We start from the raw sequence: 19,331 nt of genomic DNA on the forward strand, positions 1-19,331 counted from the left end.
AAGAGGTATATGTGCCAACGAATCGACCCCTCTCTTTCCCAAAGTTCTCCCCGAAGAGGAGCCCTTGCGCTGCTTCTCTGGCCTCGTAGGTTGCTAAGTCGCTCAATTTTGGGTTGATCTTTAAAAGCATGCCTCTCCTTCTTTCTGATGCTATTGCGCAGTTCGCGTTACCCAAAAGGCACACTGCTCTTTGCGCCCAGCCAGCTAGTGCGTTCGGGTTCAACTTCCTCCCCTGTGTCTTTCGCCCTCTCTGCTAGGTCCATGATCTTAGCGAGGGGCCCGGCTACGTCTAGCGCCTTTTCCTGGCAACTCCTCCATGACCTGTCGATTCCCTTGCGGGGATCCTTGCTGGTTTTCGCTACGAATGTTAGCATCTTGGGGTCTAGCTCGGGGGTCTCTGCCACCTTTTCTGGAAGGTCTGGATGCGGGCATTCCGCCCATAGTTGCTGCCTCACTTCCTTATCGAGGGCCTTACGTAGTCTTATTGTCATGTATTGTGTTACCCTCGGGGATGGTTGCCACTCCGTGGACCTTGGGTTCCTGATACTCTCAGGATCAAACATGTTCTCCTGTATTTCATTGAGGTGTTCCTCTTTACGAGCTCTTTTGCCACCATTGGGCTTGACCTCTTCCTCCTCTGACATCTCCTCACCTTATTGTGAGGCAAGGTCTCCTGATAGCTCCTCTTCGAGCCCGAATCATCTCCTGCATTATCATCCCCTGGAGTGGGGGTCATGAGGTCTGGCACTGTCTGACGCTGTAGGTAAGCTTCCTTGAGCTTAGCAAAGGCGTCAGCAACCCCTGGAGCCTTTTCTTTCGCCCCGTCCGAAGGGCCCTGGGGGTCATCGGAGGCTTTCCTCTTGCGTGCCTGTTTACTCCCCATAGACCCTGATCTTGAGGGTCCTGTGGGCGTGCGCTCCATATCTCTGGTGCTTTCACTGGGCTCTGTGAGCATGGCTTGCAGCGTCTCCAGTCTTTCTTAAAGGGGTCTCACTCCCTGAGCAACTGCATCTACTAGGGAGCTTCCTAGCACCTCTTTGAAACGAGGTCTAGCTGCTGCTCCTCTTAACGCCACTTGAATTCCGACATTATCAGTTGTTGCTGTGTGCCTGTGTATCTTAACCTGGTGTCTTAGCACGCCCACTGCTCCTGTGATGCTTAGATTTATTTATTTTTTTTAAATAGCCAAAAATGTGTTTTTTTTTTCTTTCTGTGGCTGCACCAGGCTGTCAAACTGTCCCTTTAATGGACTGTGTGCGAGAAAACACGTTTTCTCTGTGCTGCTTCCTCTTGTGGAGCTTTGATCATGTGGAGGGAGAGCCCCTCCGTGATGCAAGCTGCTACGTGTCTTCTGAGGTGCACTGCGCTTCGCGTGACCTCCGCTGCCTATGCAATTCTTGGATCGCTTATTGTCAGCTTTTGAGGCACTTGTAAGGTGTGCTGCTCTGAAATCACCGCCGGGCCCGGTGTTCACTTCCTCCTTCGCCACGGAGAGCTGTGGCGCCTTCGCATTAGCATTCTCACGCGAGCGCTTAAGCTCTGCCCCCGTGAGGGTGGGGGCCGGAGCGTTGTGAGCTCTAATGCTCTTTCTCTTGCTGGAGGTGCCCGGAATCGAAATAACTTGAGCCGCGAGGCCGAGCTGGGCCCCTGCGGTGCCGGGAATGCGGCACAGGGCTGCTCGCCTCTGGGCCACCGAAGCTCCTGCTTACCTGTAACACCTGTTCTCTGGGGCCTGTTTCCCTCTTGGCAAATGTTGCTAACTTGCTGTGCCCCACGTATTACGGTACAATAACCAATTATACCTGGAATACTGTTGTTATTCTACAGAACTATACTGTACTCTCACTACTCCACGTACACTCTCCTCAGTCAAACATTTAATCAAATATACATCTGACATATAGAGAGGGCTAGAAATGGTACTTATCTACTTGAAGAGCAGTAAAAGAAGAGGAGGCGGCCAAGGACAGGAAGTGGTTCATAGAGGGGCTGAGAGAGAGTTGCACTACAGAGACTATGGGGATTGTAGTTTTAAGATGGAAAAGTTACAGTGGAGCACTTTTAACATTTTTGTGTTGTTAAATATATGTTAAACTGCTGATGAGTAGCAATAGAAGAAGTGAAGCATAATGCTCACCTCCAGTCTTGTCATAGAATTACAAATATAGACATTACTTACTAATGAACTGTGCATGATAGAGGGTGTTACTCTAAATCTGCAAACAATATAACACATACTGCAAACATAGTTTGACTACTTTTTATGGTGTAGCTTTTCGTGTACATTTTGGTAGAAAGGTAGGCAACACTAATATTACATCATTATTTTTTAGCAACCAGCCAGTGTTGTTGTTAAGGGATGGCAACTTTAAAATGACATAGTCATTCATATCAAATTGCAAGAAAAGCTGCTCATATTGTCGATTTATTGACTTGTTGACTAGTTGTTAAAGCACTTTGTGATGACAACATTTTATTTTAAATACGACGTATTGCTTTTTTTGTCAGGTCTGTAATAATCAAAAGAATTGTCACTGTGATGCAGACTGGGCCCCTCCATTTTGTGACAAGACAGGCTTAGGAGGCAGCGTGGACAGCGGACCAATCAGACTAGCGGGTGAGTAATATTTATTTCAAATACGCTGCCTAGTAATAAAAATAGGAAATACAATTTAAAAAATGCCTTGTTAAATCAGATTGTGTTGTTGACTAAAATACAATTTTCCTGTTGATACTGGTCCTTTTGTCTTCTTATCTAATAGCTCTAACATGTGCTTTCATCAAAAAACGGCATTGCCGTTTCTATAGCCGGAATTACTTTGAACTTCTGGTTACTGGACACGGTAGATCGGCGGATGCAAGTTTTTAGCGGGCAAGCCTAATGGTAGCCAGCCAAGCTGAATTAAAATTAAGTCCCTTCAAGTTTGGGATTTTTGCAATTGGTCAGGCTAGCAATAATTTTGCAATGCGAGAATCTGGATTCTGCAAAGAAATCTGGATCTCTCAAACAATTCTGGAGCCCGCTACAAAATGAAGAGTTATGGAATAAGGTGCTGCGCCGACATCTGGATGGGTTCTGGAAGCAGTCTCTCTTGAAGCAGTGTCTCTGGAAGCAGTGTGTGTCTGTGTAGTCAAACTCCTATATTTATCCATTACAAATGTTATGGCATGGGCAGAACTTCAAAACACCCCCCCATGTCTGTGAGTGGCTACAGGTGTGCGCTTTGTTTTGGTTGGCAGCCTAACCAGAGCTGTCATTTTATGACAGGATTTAGGAACTCCCACCTGGATTTTTACCCAAAACATACTTTTTGCACAAATGTACATTTCTACCATTATGTACCCTCATAAAATTAGACACATATTTTTCACATTTGATTGTCTACATTTACATTCAATTTTCATGTTTGTGAGAGCTGTATTGGTCATTCTATGGATTCTTATCAGTTTTACCCATAACACTTTGGATTAATCATATCTAAGTTGACACATCTCTAGGTGCTGATCAGTGGATCGTGTACATACAATTTTAAGCTTGCAACATTAATAGTTTTGCCACAATCAGAGTTTTAGTGTATCTTTTGTCCCTTATGTAATAAGAACTCCTACCACACCTTCACTGTCTAGCATGAGTTCAGATTTATAAGTTTGTATTTTTCACTTGTCTACTTATTTTGGCTGTCATGTTAAATGTCATAAAGTTCTGAGGCAAAAGAAGTAATTTCCATTCAAAATCCGGTCCAGGTTTTTTTTTCTTGCTTCCAAAGTGAGCAGATGGCCAGTCCTTTGAAGTTCACTGAGAAATCTCCCCCACATCCTGCTCCTCTTTGCAGAGGCCAATTCTCAGCATGTCCTTTGTTCTTTGGTCAGCCCGCAGATGAATGTCTAATGCAACCCCATTCAGTGGCTTGCTGGGATTATGCATGAACCATTTACAGCCATTAGCCTTCCTGTTCTAAAGGGAGTGTCAACGGAGATGTCAGTTTTCGCAGGCCAGGCCCTGTCAGATCAGAGTTCACATGTGGATTGGCTTCAAACTGGATTCCTTTACATTAAAATCTTTTCAGTTCACATATAAAATATAAGTACAGTGTATAAAGAATTTAAACATTTTAAAAGTATTCGCCCTTCACCATCATGCTTGAACTAGTGGATTTTACAATTTTTCAGGACAAAGAAAATACATTTAAGCTAAGTTTTACAGCCAATTCCTTTAGGCAGCTGTCAGGGTGTGATGCCTGGATTCCTCTGACTGCCTGAAGGATCCATGATTTCAGCACACTTGCATTTCAACAATTCACTGCGGAAAATAAATGAATTTAGCACCAAAACAGCACTTTGAAGATCGCCATTGATTAGGAACCTGTATTTAGGGGCATTTTCGGATTTTAGCCATTCTGTGGGCCTGTTTCCAGTGAGAGATGACAGATGATGGCAGCGATGGCAGATGACATATGACGGCAGTGATTCCTGCTTTTACACCACTTTGCCGGTGTATGTGGCAGGGCGTGCATCTCTTTTGATGGGTTATGAACTATGCACAATTTTGCAGACTTAGTGCGCACAGGAGTTATTGCCTCCATTCTTGGCAATTTCCTTTCCCCATTGACAAAGGGGGTGCAGTGTGGTGCAGTGGCGTGGATAAAAATACTCCACATATCCCCCCCCCAACTCCATCGTGACCGCCAGTCGTGGGGGAGTTGGGCAAGTGGGATTATTTTTCTTCCGGTCCATGTGAAACATCTGGTTGCCTCTCCCATCAGCGATAGATGAGACACGCTCTCCTTGCTGGTGCTGGCTGGGAGTATGGAGCGACACTGCGGGCTCTTGGTTCTTTTTCCGGTCCCCGAGGAGTCCTCCTTGGTGATTAGATGATCCTTAGTTCCAGTGCTAGAAAACAGAACATATCTTGGTTATGGAAATGTTCCCACTACTGTGTCCACACATCTTCAGGGGATGTCAGTGGGAAAGACACATGCATTCCTTAACAATCGGCAATATTCCCCATCTATGTTTACTAATGGTTTTAACGGGTAGATTCTGTAGGTGAGGCCTGGGAAGGTCACCTCTCTCCATTTCTGAAGTTCCATTTCCTACCGTAGCACTAGTGCTGACCGGAAGGCTTTCTTTAGGTTTACCAGGACCCTGAGATTTACTCTACAGTTGGGACCGGGCTTGGCAATGACTAGGGTCCAAATTAATCTCGAGTTGGTTGTGGAGGTCACTGCTCATATAAAAGATGGAAGGAACACCTCGCGCAACACAACAAGTATGTACTATGCTTTTGTCATTTCTAGAAATTTTGATCATGCAACTGCTAAGCAGCAGATGTTTGAAGCGGGGCGTTTCCAGGTCCCATACCCATTGCTGCACTGACTCTATGGCGGGTAGGGTCTGGTCTTTTGGGAGTTTTTTTAATAATACTTTGCTGATGAAGCTTTCTTCGCTATTCAAGTCAACTCGGGTGAGGACAGACTCCTTCCCGTCATTTAACTGAATCGGGAGAGCTGTTCACCCTTTTTCAGAATGCCAGCCAAGTTTTGTGCTGGTTTGATATTAATTTTGGCTATGGACTTGGGACTGTCTTATTTTACATTAGTATAAAATTTCAATGTATCCCCTTCCAGGGTGGAATGCCACTTGAGACTGGAAAGGGAGGCTGATTTGCAGAAATGGAGAGAAGTTCTCATCACCAGTTGGTTGTCCCAAAGCTATGCCGCTGACTGCGGGTATGTCATTGTTTTGGAATTAGGAACTGATTTGGTCTTATTTTTGTTAAACCATATGGCATGTGCCATTCAGACTAACATGGTTGACGCTTTGTTTTAATTTAATTGGCCTGTGAGTCTGGGTCCAGAGTACCTTATTCACGCAATCTATTAGGGGAGACAGCCTGCGGAGGATGTAATTCCCTAATAGACAGGGGGTTCCCTCTGGCACCACAACTAGGACCGGGTGCTTCATTTTGTGTCACCCAATTTTAATTTCCAGCTCTGCAGACCCTTCAACCGGAATTTCCTTCCCGTCAAATTTCTGGAGCTGTCCAGGAAGAGGGGTGAGAGGAATTTGGTATCCCTCCCCCCTTCCTGAATTTAGCTGCTCAAAGATCTTCTTTGGCAGCAAAGTTGCTTGGGATCCAGTGTCCACCAGTGCTGGAATTGCTCATTGCCCTTGCACTTGGATGGAGGCGTAGAATCTACCTCCCTTCTCCTCCAAGGGGCAAAGGTAATGGGTGCTCTTGGTAAGCTTGATGGTCAATTTGCTCATTTCTGACTCTGACACCGGGATATTTGGGTCAAGAGACGGTGTTGGAGTGGAAGAATCTAGCACAGAATTTTGACCCACCACTATTTGAGGAGTTTCGGGCTCCCCTTGTTCTGTTTCTGGGCTGCCCCCCCTTTTCTGGAGGCAGTCAACAGAAGTGGCTGGTGAGGTTTGAGGTTCCTTTTGTGCTGGTTCTGGGTTGCCCTCCCTTCTAGGAGGCGGTCCCCAGAATGGAGTTGGGTGGTTTGGGAATCTGAGCACACAGTTTCACACTCAGTGATTTGAGAAGTCTCGAGCTCCTCCCTTTCTGATTCTGGGCTGCCCCCCCCCTTTTAGGAGACAGTCCCCAGAATAGTTTTGGGCATGATCCTGTGTGGGAGCTTGGGGATCTGCAAAAAAAAGGACAGTTGGATATGGGGGAGTTTTGGACTCCCCTGGTTCTGATTCTGGGCTGCCCCCCCCCTTTTTGGAGACAGTCACCAGAATTGGTTTGGGGACGGTGATTTTCTTGCTGGTCATTCTGTGGTTCAATAATGGGCGGTTTTAACTCGGTCCCCACATCTACTCAGTCTTGATCAGGATTTCTCGGGAACCATTTTTCTTTTGATAGGCGTTCCCCCAGCCCTGAAGGATAAGATCCTTTTCCCAGAATCCTCTGAGGACCCCTCTCCTTCATATTGGAAGATTCTAACCTCCTCCACAAAATGGGTCTTTTTAGGGCTTTTGTTTCTCCTACACGCCCTCTGTTCCTTAGGTTGCAGACTTTCGGGGGCAGGAGATTCTGGTTCCAGTTCCTGGGTTTCCAGGAGCTTTTCACAAGTGGGGAAGGAAGCTTCCTCTAAGGCTTTACACCCCCCCTTCCGCTATGCCTCCTCCCTGGGAACCGGTGGGTTGTCGGGGCTCTCTCCCCGTCATTGCTCTGGAGTACCAGAGCCTTGATTTGAGGGGTTCTGGGCTGCCATGTTCATCCGAGGGTTCTGCTGAGCCCTCAACATGCGACCCAGATCCTGTGCCAAGTTCTGAACCTGGCGCTCCAGTTGGGATACCCGCTATGGCTGGTATGGGGTTCTTTGGTCCATTCTGGGTTGGTCACGGGAAGGGTAACTATCCCTTCTCCCATAATACCCTTCGTTGGGATAGTTTTGGTACCCCTCCACCCTTGGCCTCCCCTCTCCCGGATTGGACTGTCTGGACTCAGGAAAGTGGGGAAAGAAAGAAGGGTTGTTTTGGGGGTTGATGTTTGGCGGGTAACGGGGAAAGAAACTCAACCCAGCATTTGGGGGATTACTGCCCTCCTGGGGAAAGTTAGGAGGGAAGTTTCCTGGATCGGCAGCTGCCTGGTTAGATCCCCCCCTTGGGCTGGGGGAGTCCACACATAGCCCAGGATGGGTCTGCTGTCCTTGTAACGAGGGCTAATGAAGTCAGGGGAGTTAGGGGTCCCATTAGTGGGATTACCTCCCTGTCTCCCTGTTGGGGATTGGCCCGAGGGCCTTCTGGGTCTTTGGTTAGGAGGATTTTGTGCAGGAATATTTTTAGGCCCCCCATCTCCAACCTTCACCTCTGCCACCTTAGCAGCAGCAGAGGTGTTGGTTGGTTTTGGGCTTTTATTGACACTTTTATTTTCTACCGGTTTCTGCACTTCATAAATGCGAGTTGCTTCTTCAATGACCCAGTCTAGTGATCTCTTTTCATGAAAGTCCCTCACCAGCTGGGTCGTAATGCATTTAGGGAGTGCATGAAAGAAGGTATTGATGAACTCCCTACTGTCTGTGCGCAACCTCCTGGTGGTCTGCGCAAAGGCACGCTTCAGCTCTTGTACAAATTCTTGTGGGGTCTGGTCTTCCCCACATTGCAGATTGTAGGCCGCCTTGCGGGCCTCTTGAGGCTTTCTATGTATTGAGAAATGCTTTACGATGGCTGCCCTATAGCTTTACCATCTTCAGTGGTTCTGATCCTCCAGCCCCGCAAAGAAGTTGGAGTATTCAGGGGAAAATGTCCACTTGACATATTGAATGCAGCTTTGGCTATCCTTCAGGTGGAAAGTATCCATCATTTGCTCATACAACTTGAGGTCCTCCCAAACTGAATATTTGGCATTTTTATGATAGGACGTTATAACGCTCCTAATGGCTTTGATTTGCTTCAGGGGTTCTTTCAGTAGGGCCCTATTAATTTTGTTGGCCTTTTTAGTTTTGGTCACCCTTGTCCACTCATCCTCTGACTCAGAGGCACTGCTACAGGAGGTGGCTATCTGATCCTCTAAGCTCTCCCTGATTCTGCGGGCTTGGGAATGGCTTGCAGAATGTGGGGGCCTAGTCTCTTGAGACCTGTGGCATTCAGAAGAGTCTTCTGACTCTCACTTTCTCCCAGGATTGGCTGAGTACTCCTCCCTACCCCCCACTGCCCTAGCTGGGAAGATGTTTTAAAGATGCGCTTTGTGGGCCTAGTTTCATGGTACCCCGCCACCAAATTTGACTGACTAACCCCTTGGTAGGTGATATTTTTGAGGATCCAGTTCTCTGATTTTCCCATCACTGGAGTCTTCCTGATCAGAGAGGCTGGCCCTAATATTTGGGAATCTGTACATAGATGCCCGCCCATCCATTTCTGGGAGGCGCTGATCTGTCAGTTCCATATTTCTCATGGTGCTGAAGTCTACCATCCCTGTGGCCCTTGGTTCATATGAGCCAGTGGACATTAGGGTGGCAGAGTCCATGAGACTGAAGGGATTAAAGTCCCTGATGCCAGGGGTCCTGAGGTTATGCTCAAGGGTTTCTCTTTCCCTTCTTACCTCATCTCTTTCAGCCCTTATTTCCTGATGACATGCCAAAATCTGACCCTTTTGCTATTCTATTAAGGCCTTACTGGTCTCTATGATTTGTTCTTGCACAGCTATCTGCTTGTGGAGCCTGTCATTCTTTTCACAGAGAGCCTGATTTTCTCTCTGTGCTTCCTGTCTAGATTGGAAATACTGGGCCAACTTTTGCTAAAGGAGACTCACCTCCTGAGTTTGATCCTTATTGGTCTGAGTATTCTTTTCCAAAGCATCCTCCACCTGCCTGGTGTGCTCTAGCAGCTTTTCATAATTAGTTTTGATTTCACACAAACTCCTGAAGGACCAGCTTTCTTTCCTCTAACTTAGTTTTTAATTGCTGACTTCCTGGCCTAAGGCGTCCCTCTCCTGAGTTAGAGTGCCCCTCTGTGCAGCCAGGTCATCCCTCTGTTTTTTAAATGCACTAGCTGTTTGGCGTTCCTCATCAAACTCCTCTTGAGAGTGGATGTCTTTAATAATTAATTATTTTCATCTCTTAATTTGTCTATCTGGTCCTGTATGACAACTAACTGTTCTGAACAGACTCTGTTAAAAGTTAATTGCTGCTCCAGCCTTTGTTGACTCTGTTGTAGAGAGTCCATCCTTTTCTGACACTCTTTTTGCAGTGTCTCTACCTGGGTATCTTGCTCTGCATTCTTTTGCATTAAGAGAGCCAGAGCTTCTTGGAGTTTGGTGATATACTACCTAGCCTCTGTTTCAGATTCTTGGCTTTCCTGGAGTCTGTGCTCTGCAGAGTCCAGATCAGTCTGGATTTTCTGCAGTGCTTCCCATTGCCTCTTTGTCAAATCTATATTGTCTGAGTGCTTTTCCTGTATGACTCCTATGTGGAGGTACAGGTAGGCTGCTATTTTGGCAATTTTACACTGCTCCTATTTTATTTTTGGGGCCATGTACAGCTCGTTAAGCGCTTGATGTAGTGGACCCTTGTCCTGCCAGATATCAAGGTTGATTTCAGTGATTTGTTGTTTAATTCCCTGCAGCCATACCTGTTAGTCCTGTTCTGGCCATTCACCCCTGACAAACAATTTGTGTAGAGAGTGTTCCCTAGCAATTTTAATTTCCACTGCAGTCGCCATTCCGGAAATATTAATTTCCTTCTGACTTATCTCAGGGTTAATTTACTTTTGCAAACAGGCCCAATTATTTTGAGTATTTCTTGGAGGGGTGCTTGTGCAGTGTAGCACAGTATGGTAACCCAACCAGGTGTATGTACCCGCCAGCTAGTATGCTGTGTTAGGCTGTCACGAGTGGTATGTCAAATTCAGGATTCCGGACCTGAGTCCCCAAGCTGTAAGTGCTTTCAATCTGGTACACACCCAAGTCTCGCCCAGCATGTAGTGCGCAAATGAAACCCTTATTTATTTTTTTCTATAAGTTCAATATTCTGAACGATAAACCACTCATATCACACCCTTCTCCTGAGACCCCCCCGTAACACTGAACCAGGAATCAAGCTAGTTGCAAAGGTACATTTTTATTTATGTATTTAGAATTTAAATCACAATATATTCTAATAGGTGACAACAATCACCAATGGGGTGACAGAACACTGAATGATATCTTTAATGCACAAGGAATCAAGTAATGAGCACCAAACACAATGCAGCAAAGAAAAGAATACTTTTGGACTGGTTTAGAACAGATAGCACTTATGGTTAGGGGTTCCCCCTGCAACACCCCTGAACCCCACACCACATCATCCAACACCACTCTTATCTGAGCTAAAACCCACAAACGATTTTCTCTTTCCATTGCCAGCTTTGGTTGCTAAACGACTTTGTCTGGAATTCACACCTTTTATGACTCAGTTTGTCAACCTCTCACTCGGCCAGGGATTAGTCCCAGATGCTTTGAAAGTTTGATTGTTACTCCTTTGCTGAAAAAATCTGGCCTGGATCTGGAAGATAATGGCAATTATCGCCCTATCGCGGGTCTCCCCTGGCCTGGCAAAATCCTAGAGAAAGTAGTTACTAAACAGCTACAGGATTTTGTTGAAGAACACTGCTTACTGCATCCTTTACAATCTGGTTTCCATCCATTACATGGGACAGAGACTGCACTGATGGCAGTCTGGGATGATATGTTGCAGGCAGGGGATGCAGGAAACTATATCTGCTTGTAATGCTTGATCTCTCAGCCGCATTTGATATGGTGGACCACAGCATTTTGTTAGATCGATTAAATAATTAGGTTAATTTGGACTCTGGGGCACTTCAATGGTTTACATCTTTTCTCACTGATCATCAACAAAGTGTCCGGGTTGGTGGATTTCTTTCAGAAATCCTCTCTTAGTGCTGTGGTGTGCCACAGGGATCGGCTCTCTCCCCACGTTTGTTTAATATTTATCTCTGCACCTTGATGAATATCCTGGAAAAATATCATCTCAGGTTTCACTCTTATGCTGATGACACTCAGCTGTACAATCAGGCTCGATGATGTAGAGGATGCTCTTGCCCTGGTTACCAGATGTCTAGAAGAGATAGGTACATGGATGGAAGAAAATTGGCTGCAATTGAACCCAGAGAAAACAGAGGTGATTCTGTTTGGACCTAAACATCTTCTTGATGGAGGAAAATGTCCCCCTCCTCCTCAGTTTTTGAGAGCCAGCCTCAAATATTCCACCAAGTTAAAGAATTTGAGCTGTATTTGGCAGAGTGACCTGGGATGTAATGCCCAGGTCTCAGCCAAGGTTCAGTCCGTATTCTATAACATTCGCCTTTTGCGCCAAGCTCTACCCTAGTTGCCTAAAGCAGACCGGGTGGCAGTGGTGGGGGAGTTAGTCAATTCAAATCTTGATTATTGCAACGGACTTCTGGCTGGAGCACAGAGTAATCAAATCCATTGTCTTCAGAAAGCACAAAATGCTGGAGTGAGATTGGTTTTTGACGTAGCCAAAAACACTAATATATCTGGTCTCCACCGATCACTACATTGGTTAACATTGGAAGATCGGATTAAATTTAAGACTGGTTGCCTGGTTTATAGATGCCTGCATGAGATGGCACCAGTATCTAATAAACAAATTGAAACGATACCAATCCGCCCATATCCTTAGGTCAGAGGATCAACTCCTCCTTGTAATTCCTAGGATGGAGTGCAGTTCTAGAGGAGACCGGTGCTTCTCAGTGACCGGACCCATATTGTGGAATAGTCTCCCGTTATACCTAAGACAAGCTAACTCCTTGATGAGTTTTAGAGCAGGTCTCAAAACCTATCTTTTTAAATAAACTTACGATCTTGGATTACTTTTTAGTCTGTGTTGTATTTCATAGATTCAGTTGGTCCTCTCGACCCGCTATTTTCACTGTTTTGTTCCATCTGCGCCAGGATACAATTTAGTTTGTTGTGTGCGCGTTTACAAGTGCTTCAAAATTCAAATTCAACTCATCAATAGGCAATTGAACTAGATGTGAGGAGAGAGCAGGTACTCGGGAATAACACAGATCAAACAGAATAACACTCCCACCTTCCCTCTTTAGACACAAGAGAAAAACGGAATTGACTTTTCACTTTCGGAATGGCTTTGCAATTGGCTGAGCAAAAACACCAAATGTGGTCAAAAATGCTTAAATTATTATAAATTTCTACGGGAGCCGCTTTGGACAGATGCAAGCAAACACCAGCAATGATTTAATCAAAAGGAAACAGTTGGAAACTCAAAGTGAAAGTGGGAAATAATTTAAAGCTAATTCACACGTGTAAAACGTTTGAAAATGTCAATTTGCTGCAAACTTTTCCTTATGCAATTTCTGCTATAACGGGTAAATCGCACCGTTTTAGACTGCCGTTTCTGGTTCTAGAGATAGGTAAGGGTGTTCAGTACAAGTGGGAGTTGAAATTTTGTTTCTATCTTAAAAATTGAAGGAGTGATACAGGTTTTCGTGCAAACTAAGCGCGGAAATGGAAAACAGGAATTCAGGTTTAAAAATGACAAATAGGTCTTCTTATACTACATTAAGGACTACAAAAAAGAGAATGCCACACAGGAATCAGTTATTCACAGCCGCTCATAACTCTATTCATGCGTGATACTCTAGTTTCCGTTTGTTTGGGAATTACTCTTCTTAATCAAATCAATAAGGAGGTATGGTTTAGTAACACAGATGAGAGAAAAGTCAGCGCAAGGATAGTTCTAACAATACTATGGTTCTGAATTAAAGATGGGATGGGCTTGAGATTGGGATCATAGAATGCAGATATATTATGGTTTACTGTTCTTCCTATAGATACTTACAGAATAAGTTATTAAATTGGACCGTCAGCTCTGGTCAATGAATTAGGTCTGGTACCGGCACAGGGCACTTCTGGGGGGATTTGGATCAGCGGCGTGGTTCTGGTCAATTTTGGACTGCACCTCAGACTGGATTTGGAAGGGCCCCTTCTGGTTACTGGACACGGTAGATAGCCGGATGCAAGTTTTCAGCGGGCAAGCCTAATGGTAGCCAGCCAAACTGAATTAAAATTAAGTCCCTTCAAGTTTGGGATTTTTGCAATTGGTCAGGCTAGCAATAATTGCAATGCGAGAATATGGATTCTGCAAAGAAATCTGGATCTCTCAAAGAATTCTGGAGTCAGCTACAAAATGAAGAGTTCTGGAATAAGGTGCTGCGCGGACATCTGGATGGGTTCTGAAAGCAGTCTCTCTGGAAGCAGTGTGTCTGTGTAGTCAAACTCCTATATTTATCCATTACAAATTTTATGGCATGGGCAGAACTTCAAAACACACCCCCATGTCTGTGAGTGGCTACAAGGGTGCGCTTTGTTCCGGTTGGCAGCCTAACCAGAGCTGTCATTTTATGACAGGATTTAGGAACTCCCACCTGGATTCTTACCCAAAACATACTTTTGCACAAATGTACATTTCTACCATAATGTACCCTCATAAAATTAGACACATATTTTTCACATTTGACTGTCTACATTTGCATTCAATTTCCATCTTTGTGAGAGCTGTATTGGTCATTCTATGGCTTTTTTTATCAGTTTTACCCATAACAATTTGGATTAATCATATCTAATTTGACACATCTCTGGGCGCTGATCAGTGGATCGTGTATATACAATTTTAAGCTTGCAACATTAATAGTTTTGCCACAATCAGTGTTTTAGGGTATGTTTGGTCCCTTATGTAATAAGAACTCCTACCACACCTTCAACTGTCTAGCATGAGTTCAGATATATGTTTGTATTTTTCACTTGTCTACTTATTTTGGCTGTCATGTTAAATGACACAAAGTTCTGAGGCAAAACAAGTAATTTCCATTCAAAATACAGTCCAGGTTTTTTTTTCTTGCTTCCAAAGTGAGCAGATGGCCACTCCTTTGAAGTTCACTGAGAAACCTCCCCAACATCCTGCTCCTCCTTGCAGAGACCAATTCTCAGCAGGTCCTTTGTTCTTTGGTCATCCCGCAGACGAATGTCTAATGCAGCCCCATTGAGTGGCTTGCTGGGATTATGCGTGAACCATTGACAGCCATTAGCCTTCCTGTTCTCAAGGGAGTGTCAACGGAGATGTCAGTTTTCCCAGGCCAGGCCCTGTCAGATCAGAGTTCACACGTGGATTGACTTCAGCCTGGATTCCTATACATTAAAATCTTTTCAGTTTACATATAAAATATAAGTACATTGTATAAAGGATTTAAACATTTTAAAAGAATTAGTCCTTCACCAACATGCTTGAAATAGTGGATTTTGCAATTTTTCAGGACAAAGAAAATACATTTAAGCTAAGTTTTACAGCCAATTCCTTTAGGCAGCTGTCAGGGTGTGATGCCTGGAGTCCTCTGACTGCCGGAAGGATCCATGATTTCAGCACACTTGCCTTTCAACAATTCACTGGAGAAAATAACTGAATTTAGCACCAAAACAGCACTTTGAAGATCGCCATTGATTAGGAAACTGTATTTAGGGGCATTTTCGGATTTTAGCCATTCTGTGGGCCTGTTTCCAGTGACAGATGACAGATGATGGCAGCGATGGCAGATGACATATGACGGCAGTGATTCCTGCTTTTACACCACTTTGCCGGTGTATGTGGCAGGGCGTGCATCTCTTTTGATGGATTATGAACTATGCGCAAATTTGCAGACTTAGTGCGCACATGAGTTTTTGCCTCCATTCTTGGCAATTTCCTTTCCCCATTGGCAAAGGGGTGCAGTGTGGCGCAGTGGCATGGATAGAAATACTCTACATTGAAGGGGAGAGAGGTTGGGTTGGTGGGCCTGAGAACTAGGATCTGAGAGAAGGACAGTGGTGAAGCATACAAGGTAAAGCTAGAGGATGGTCTGGGGGTTAGGGGCACTTCCGTTCTGCCTTTGACTGTGGTATTTGGGGGATGCATGCTCCAATTGCATAGTTGGTTATAAACACAGTGAAGGAGGCTCATCTGAGAGCAGAAAACCTTAGAGGAAACCTCCCCATTGTACTCAAGCAACCCACAGCGACTGTTAAGAATGCAGGAAGAACAAGAAAGACCCGTATCAGGAGGAGGAGATAACGTTTAAGATGTAAGTAAAGCTTTCTCTATGTCATCAGAAAGATGGGGAAAAGTCCGCTCAGTGAAAGGTAATGGGTCAAAGACTTGTGTAAAAGCTGTGTTCTTTGAGGAAAAGGTCTCACCTTTCTGAAAAGTATAAACAGTTGCAGTCTCAGTGTTCAGAGCAAACCTGAATGATGTCAGACCCTTGAATCCAAAGAGAAGGCCCCAGACCAGGATCAAGATGAAGTAGTCCTCCAGAAATGCCAGAGGAAGGAACAATAAAAGCAGGAGTCAATGACAGTGCAGAGGTAATGCTATCCAGAGACCCCCAAAGACTTCAGTGACCTTGAACTAGTGCAGAGGGGACAAGCAGACTCCAAGGAGGACAGCTTATTACAATTTCAAACTAGCCACAGGTTGGAGTCTATAGCAGTGGAGGTATGTTTCAGGTATTCAGAAGTGTAGTTGCCGCTCACTGGAGATGCATGGATCCGGCAACATCCACAGGCCTAGGAGCAACATAAACCCCATGGAAGAAGGATTATTGAAGATTTATCCTCCGGACTACCCCAGAGAGGAATCATCCACCTCTGATTCTTCAGGTTACAGGTATGGCAATGCCCCGGGGCACATATTTATAGACCCGAGCGAAAGCCAATCAGAATGCGTGTTGCATTCTGCTTGACTCTCGCCGGCTACTAATAGGTAGCATGAGCTCCTGAAGATTCACTGATGGGGACATGGAAGCAAGCTGCCTGGCAAGTGTCCCCCAAATGAAGTAAAATATGTATAACAAGCAAGGGGGATTGCCAAGTCATCTGCAGTAAAGGGGCTCCTGCTTCTAGGACAGGGGAGAACTACCACAGTCGGTTCTTACTTCATCAATGGAGAGGTAGCGCTTTGTTGCTGAAGTTCTTGGGGCACTGATGCTGGTGTAGAGCTTCATTCCAATTATTCGAGCAGCAGGCCTTCTCAGTGTGCAGGTTTGTGTTCCAGCAGCAGGACTAGGTGATGTCTGGGAGCGACTCAAATCTCGTACCACATGCCAACATATTTTCAAACCTTTAGTGGCCATGCAGTGGCTGCTGCTCACCAACTCAGGCATCCCTAAGCATTCAGGTAGGGTTTCATACTAAGAACTAAATCCTCATCCCCTTCTGACAGACATCTGCATATTGCAGTGAGTACTCATTAAAATTGCTACAGCGCCCCACTCAGGGGGATCCTGTGGCCCTTTAAGGCCACTTCCCCCAACACACACACATGCACACATATACACAGAGGAACAAGGCATAGGCACGAGACCAATCAGGACTTTCCGCAGGACAAAGACAACCTGCATTTTAGGTACTTGGAGGAGGGGGGTCAAAAACGACCCCAACTAAACAACATTGATCCACACATTGGGGGCCATTTTGCACAAAGGAGAGATTCTACCTTCCTAAGCACGTGACTAACAGGGAGGATAAATCCACTCTGGGGCTCTATTGGGCACCTTTGGAGTATCCTTTCCTAAGGAACCTGATATATTTTGAGCAGAGCTGGATAGAGGGACGGACTGGATACATGCAAGGCATAGGAAGGAAGAGCGATGTGCACAATTGAACCAAATGTGTTGTCTTCTGACTCAACTTTATTCTATGGGGTGCAGCACCAAAAGGAGAGATAGCCAGAGGAAATCTGTTTGCCGAGCCAGTGGGTATGTATAGAATGTAATCACTGCAAGGTGAGCTGGGGCATGTTGAAGCCGTACCCAAGAAAACACAGGTGGCAAAGTCCTTCTACTTACTGCCCTCGGGCCCCCAACAACATTGGGCAGGGGTTGTATGACAGAAATCCGAATGTGCCAATTTTGCAAAAGCTCCCTGAAAAGCGAGCAAAAAACTCAAATGTTTGGGTTTCCTCATTTATGTATGCCTTATTACCAACACATTAGGCTTGTGCTCAAAGTGCTCGAGAACAGCAAGACTGTTAAGATTTCTGAGCCTTCTACAGTGTCATGGTGAGCCAAGGCATGTAGAAACCATGGCCAATCAACACAGCCTGCAAAGCCCCTCTATTCACTCCCCTGAGCCAAGAATGGCCAGGTTCTATAGATGGGAAAGCTGGCAGGAAGTATGGGCTATTTTAACTAAGGGTGGGATTTCACACACGTCTTCCTTGGGAGCAGAAGCCACAATCGGGCCTTCCTGGATTTTTCATAGTCCTGCTAGGGCCTTTAAGGTAATAGTTATACTGTTGTGTAAGACAGGAATGCTTTTAGGATGAGGCTGGTCGATTATGGGAGTTCATTTACACAATCCCGCATTTGACTAGCCTTCTCACCCTCAGCTGCATTTACTGTGCCCTGTTAATAGAGGGCATCATGCGAAGGTTAGGTCAAAACAGGTGTATTGTCTAGTGAACAGATTAGATGTCCTAGTCTACCCTTCTGGTTGTTCTTTTTAGTTTGAGCTGACACCTATAAGCCAAAACGATTGCATTGGAACTTAGATACAGTAGAATGACACATGAGGAGGGACACAGAGTATGTAGGTGATGTTTGGTTATATGCCCACCCAGTGCCTGCCTGCGGCCATGCTAATCCCTGTGGCCATTCCCACTCATTCCTGCCTCTGCCCGCACAAAACACTTCCTCATGGGAACTCTTAGAGCTCACTTTAATCAAGCCTTTGCATTCAAAGTGCCTTCCATTGTTTGTTCAAATCAGTCTTCTAAGAGTTCATGATTTAATTGGAGTTGTAAGCACGCTACTGGTGTAATAGAAATGTCTTACCAGGCCAGCCTTCAGCCACTCAATATATAAGCACTCTGTGTGTCCTTCAATGAAGTTGTGTTAAAAACAAGAACTGGCAAAGCCACTGAAGTACTGTTTAAAACAATCATTGGCGAAGCTAAAACATTTGGAATGTGCATACATTTTAAGCTTTGGCCAGGCACTGCTACTAGGTGCCCAGCTACTCGCACCATGTTGCACCTGCTACCAACAATGTGCAGTTAATACCACTACATCTATGCCTGGAAAGTGCCTTTCCCATGCCTACACAAAAGCCCAAACTGTTGGCGTTGCCAATGATTGTTGTTTTTCTTGCCGTGTTTAAGGGGTTGCTACCTCCTTTCATTATATGACGCATGCAGGGCAGGGTACAGGTGGTGAAGGGTTGTGATTGGTACACGTAGGACTACGATGGTAGAGGCGAGGTGGAGAGCAGAAACAGAAGGATGAAGACAGTATATAATGTGCTTTTGCAAGGAAAGAATCTAGTACAGGCTGATGTGTAGGTTTAAGCAAGGAACGGGCCATTTACCTCACGGTATTCTGTATGTCTATGCTTCCTGCATAGGTATGTTCAACATCCTCAATCCCTCTCTTCTAACAAGGTATTCTATTTCCATGGTTTCCTTTTTCTTTCAGAATCTTCAAAATCCACACCTACAGCATGGGAACACGTATGTTAATTCCCTGGTAGTTTTCTCTCGTGTAGCATGACTACCAAAATCTCCTCTTGCATATGACGGGCACAGCAGCTTTTCTTTGCCCCCGAGCTATGTCTGTGGCCAGGTTAACAGAATGAGCATCATGTCTGTAGATCTGGATGTTCGAACTCAGAGGATGAAAGTGCAACCTACCTGCATTCTCCGACCATTGAATGCAGCTGCAGAAGACCTGATGGGGGTGCACCCATAGTCTGTAAAAGAAAAACAGATAGGCATTCAGTAATAAGAGTAAAGCACCATTTCCAAACCCCCCGCAAA

The 19,331-nt window shown here is 45.2% G+C and overlaps 1 protein-coding gene across 1 annotated transcript in view; it reads left to right on the plus strand.

Annotated features, from left to right (window-relative positions):
- LOC138473016 (disintegrin and metalloproteinase domain-containing protein 12-like) overlaps positions 1-19,331 on the plus strand; it is a 2,040,250-nt gene that overhangs the window by 1,755,779 nt on the left and 265,140 nt on the right. The window contains exon 16 of the mRNA XM_069611491.1: positions 2,509-2,617. Coding sequence (XP_069467592.1) covers positions 2,509-2,617 — 109 coding nt within the window. The remainder of the gene's footprint in view (positions 1-2,508; positions 2,618-19,331) is intronic.

This window comes from Ambystoma mexicanum, chromosome 8 (genome assembly GCF_040938575.1).
Source record: "Ambystoma mexicanum isolate Mex_15411 chromosome 8, UKY_AmexF1_1, whole genome shotgun sequence".
NCBI lineage: Eukaryota > Metazoa > Chordata > Amphibia > Caudata > Ambystomatidae > Ambystoma > Ambystoma mexicanum.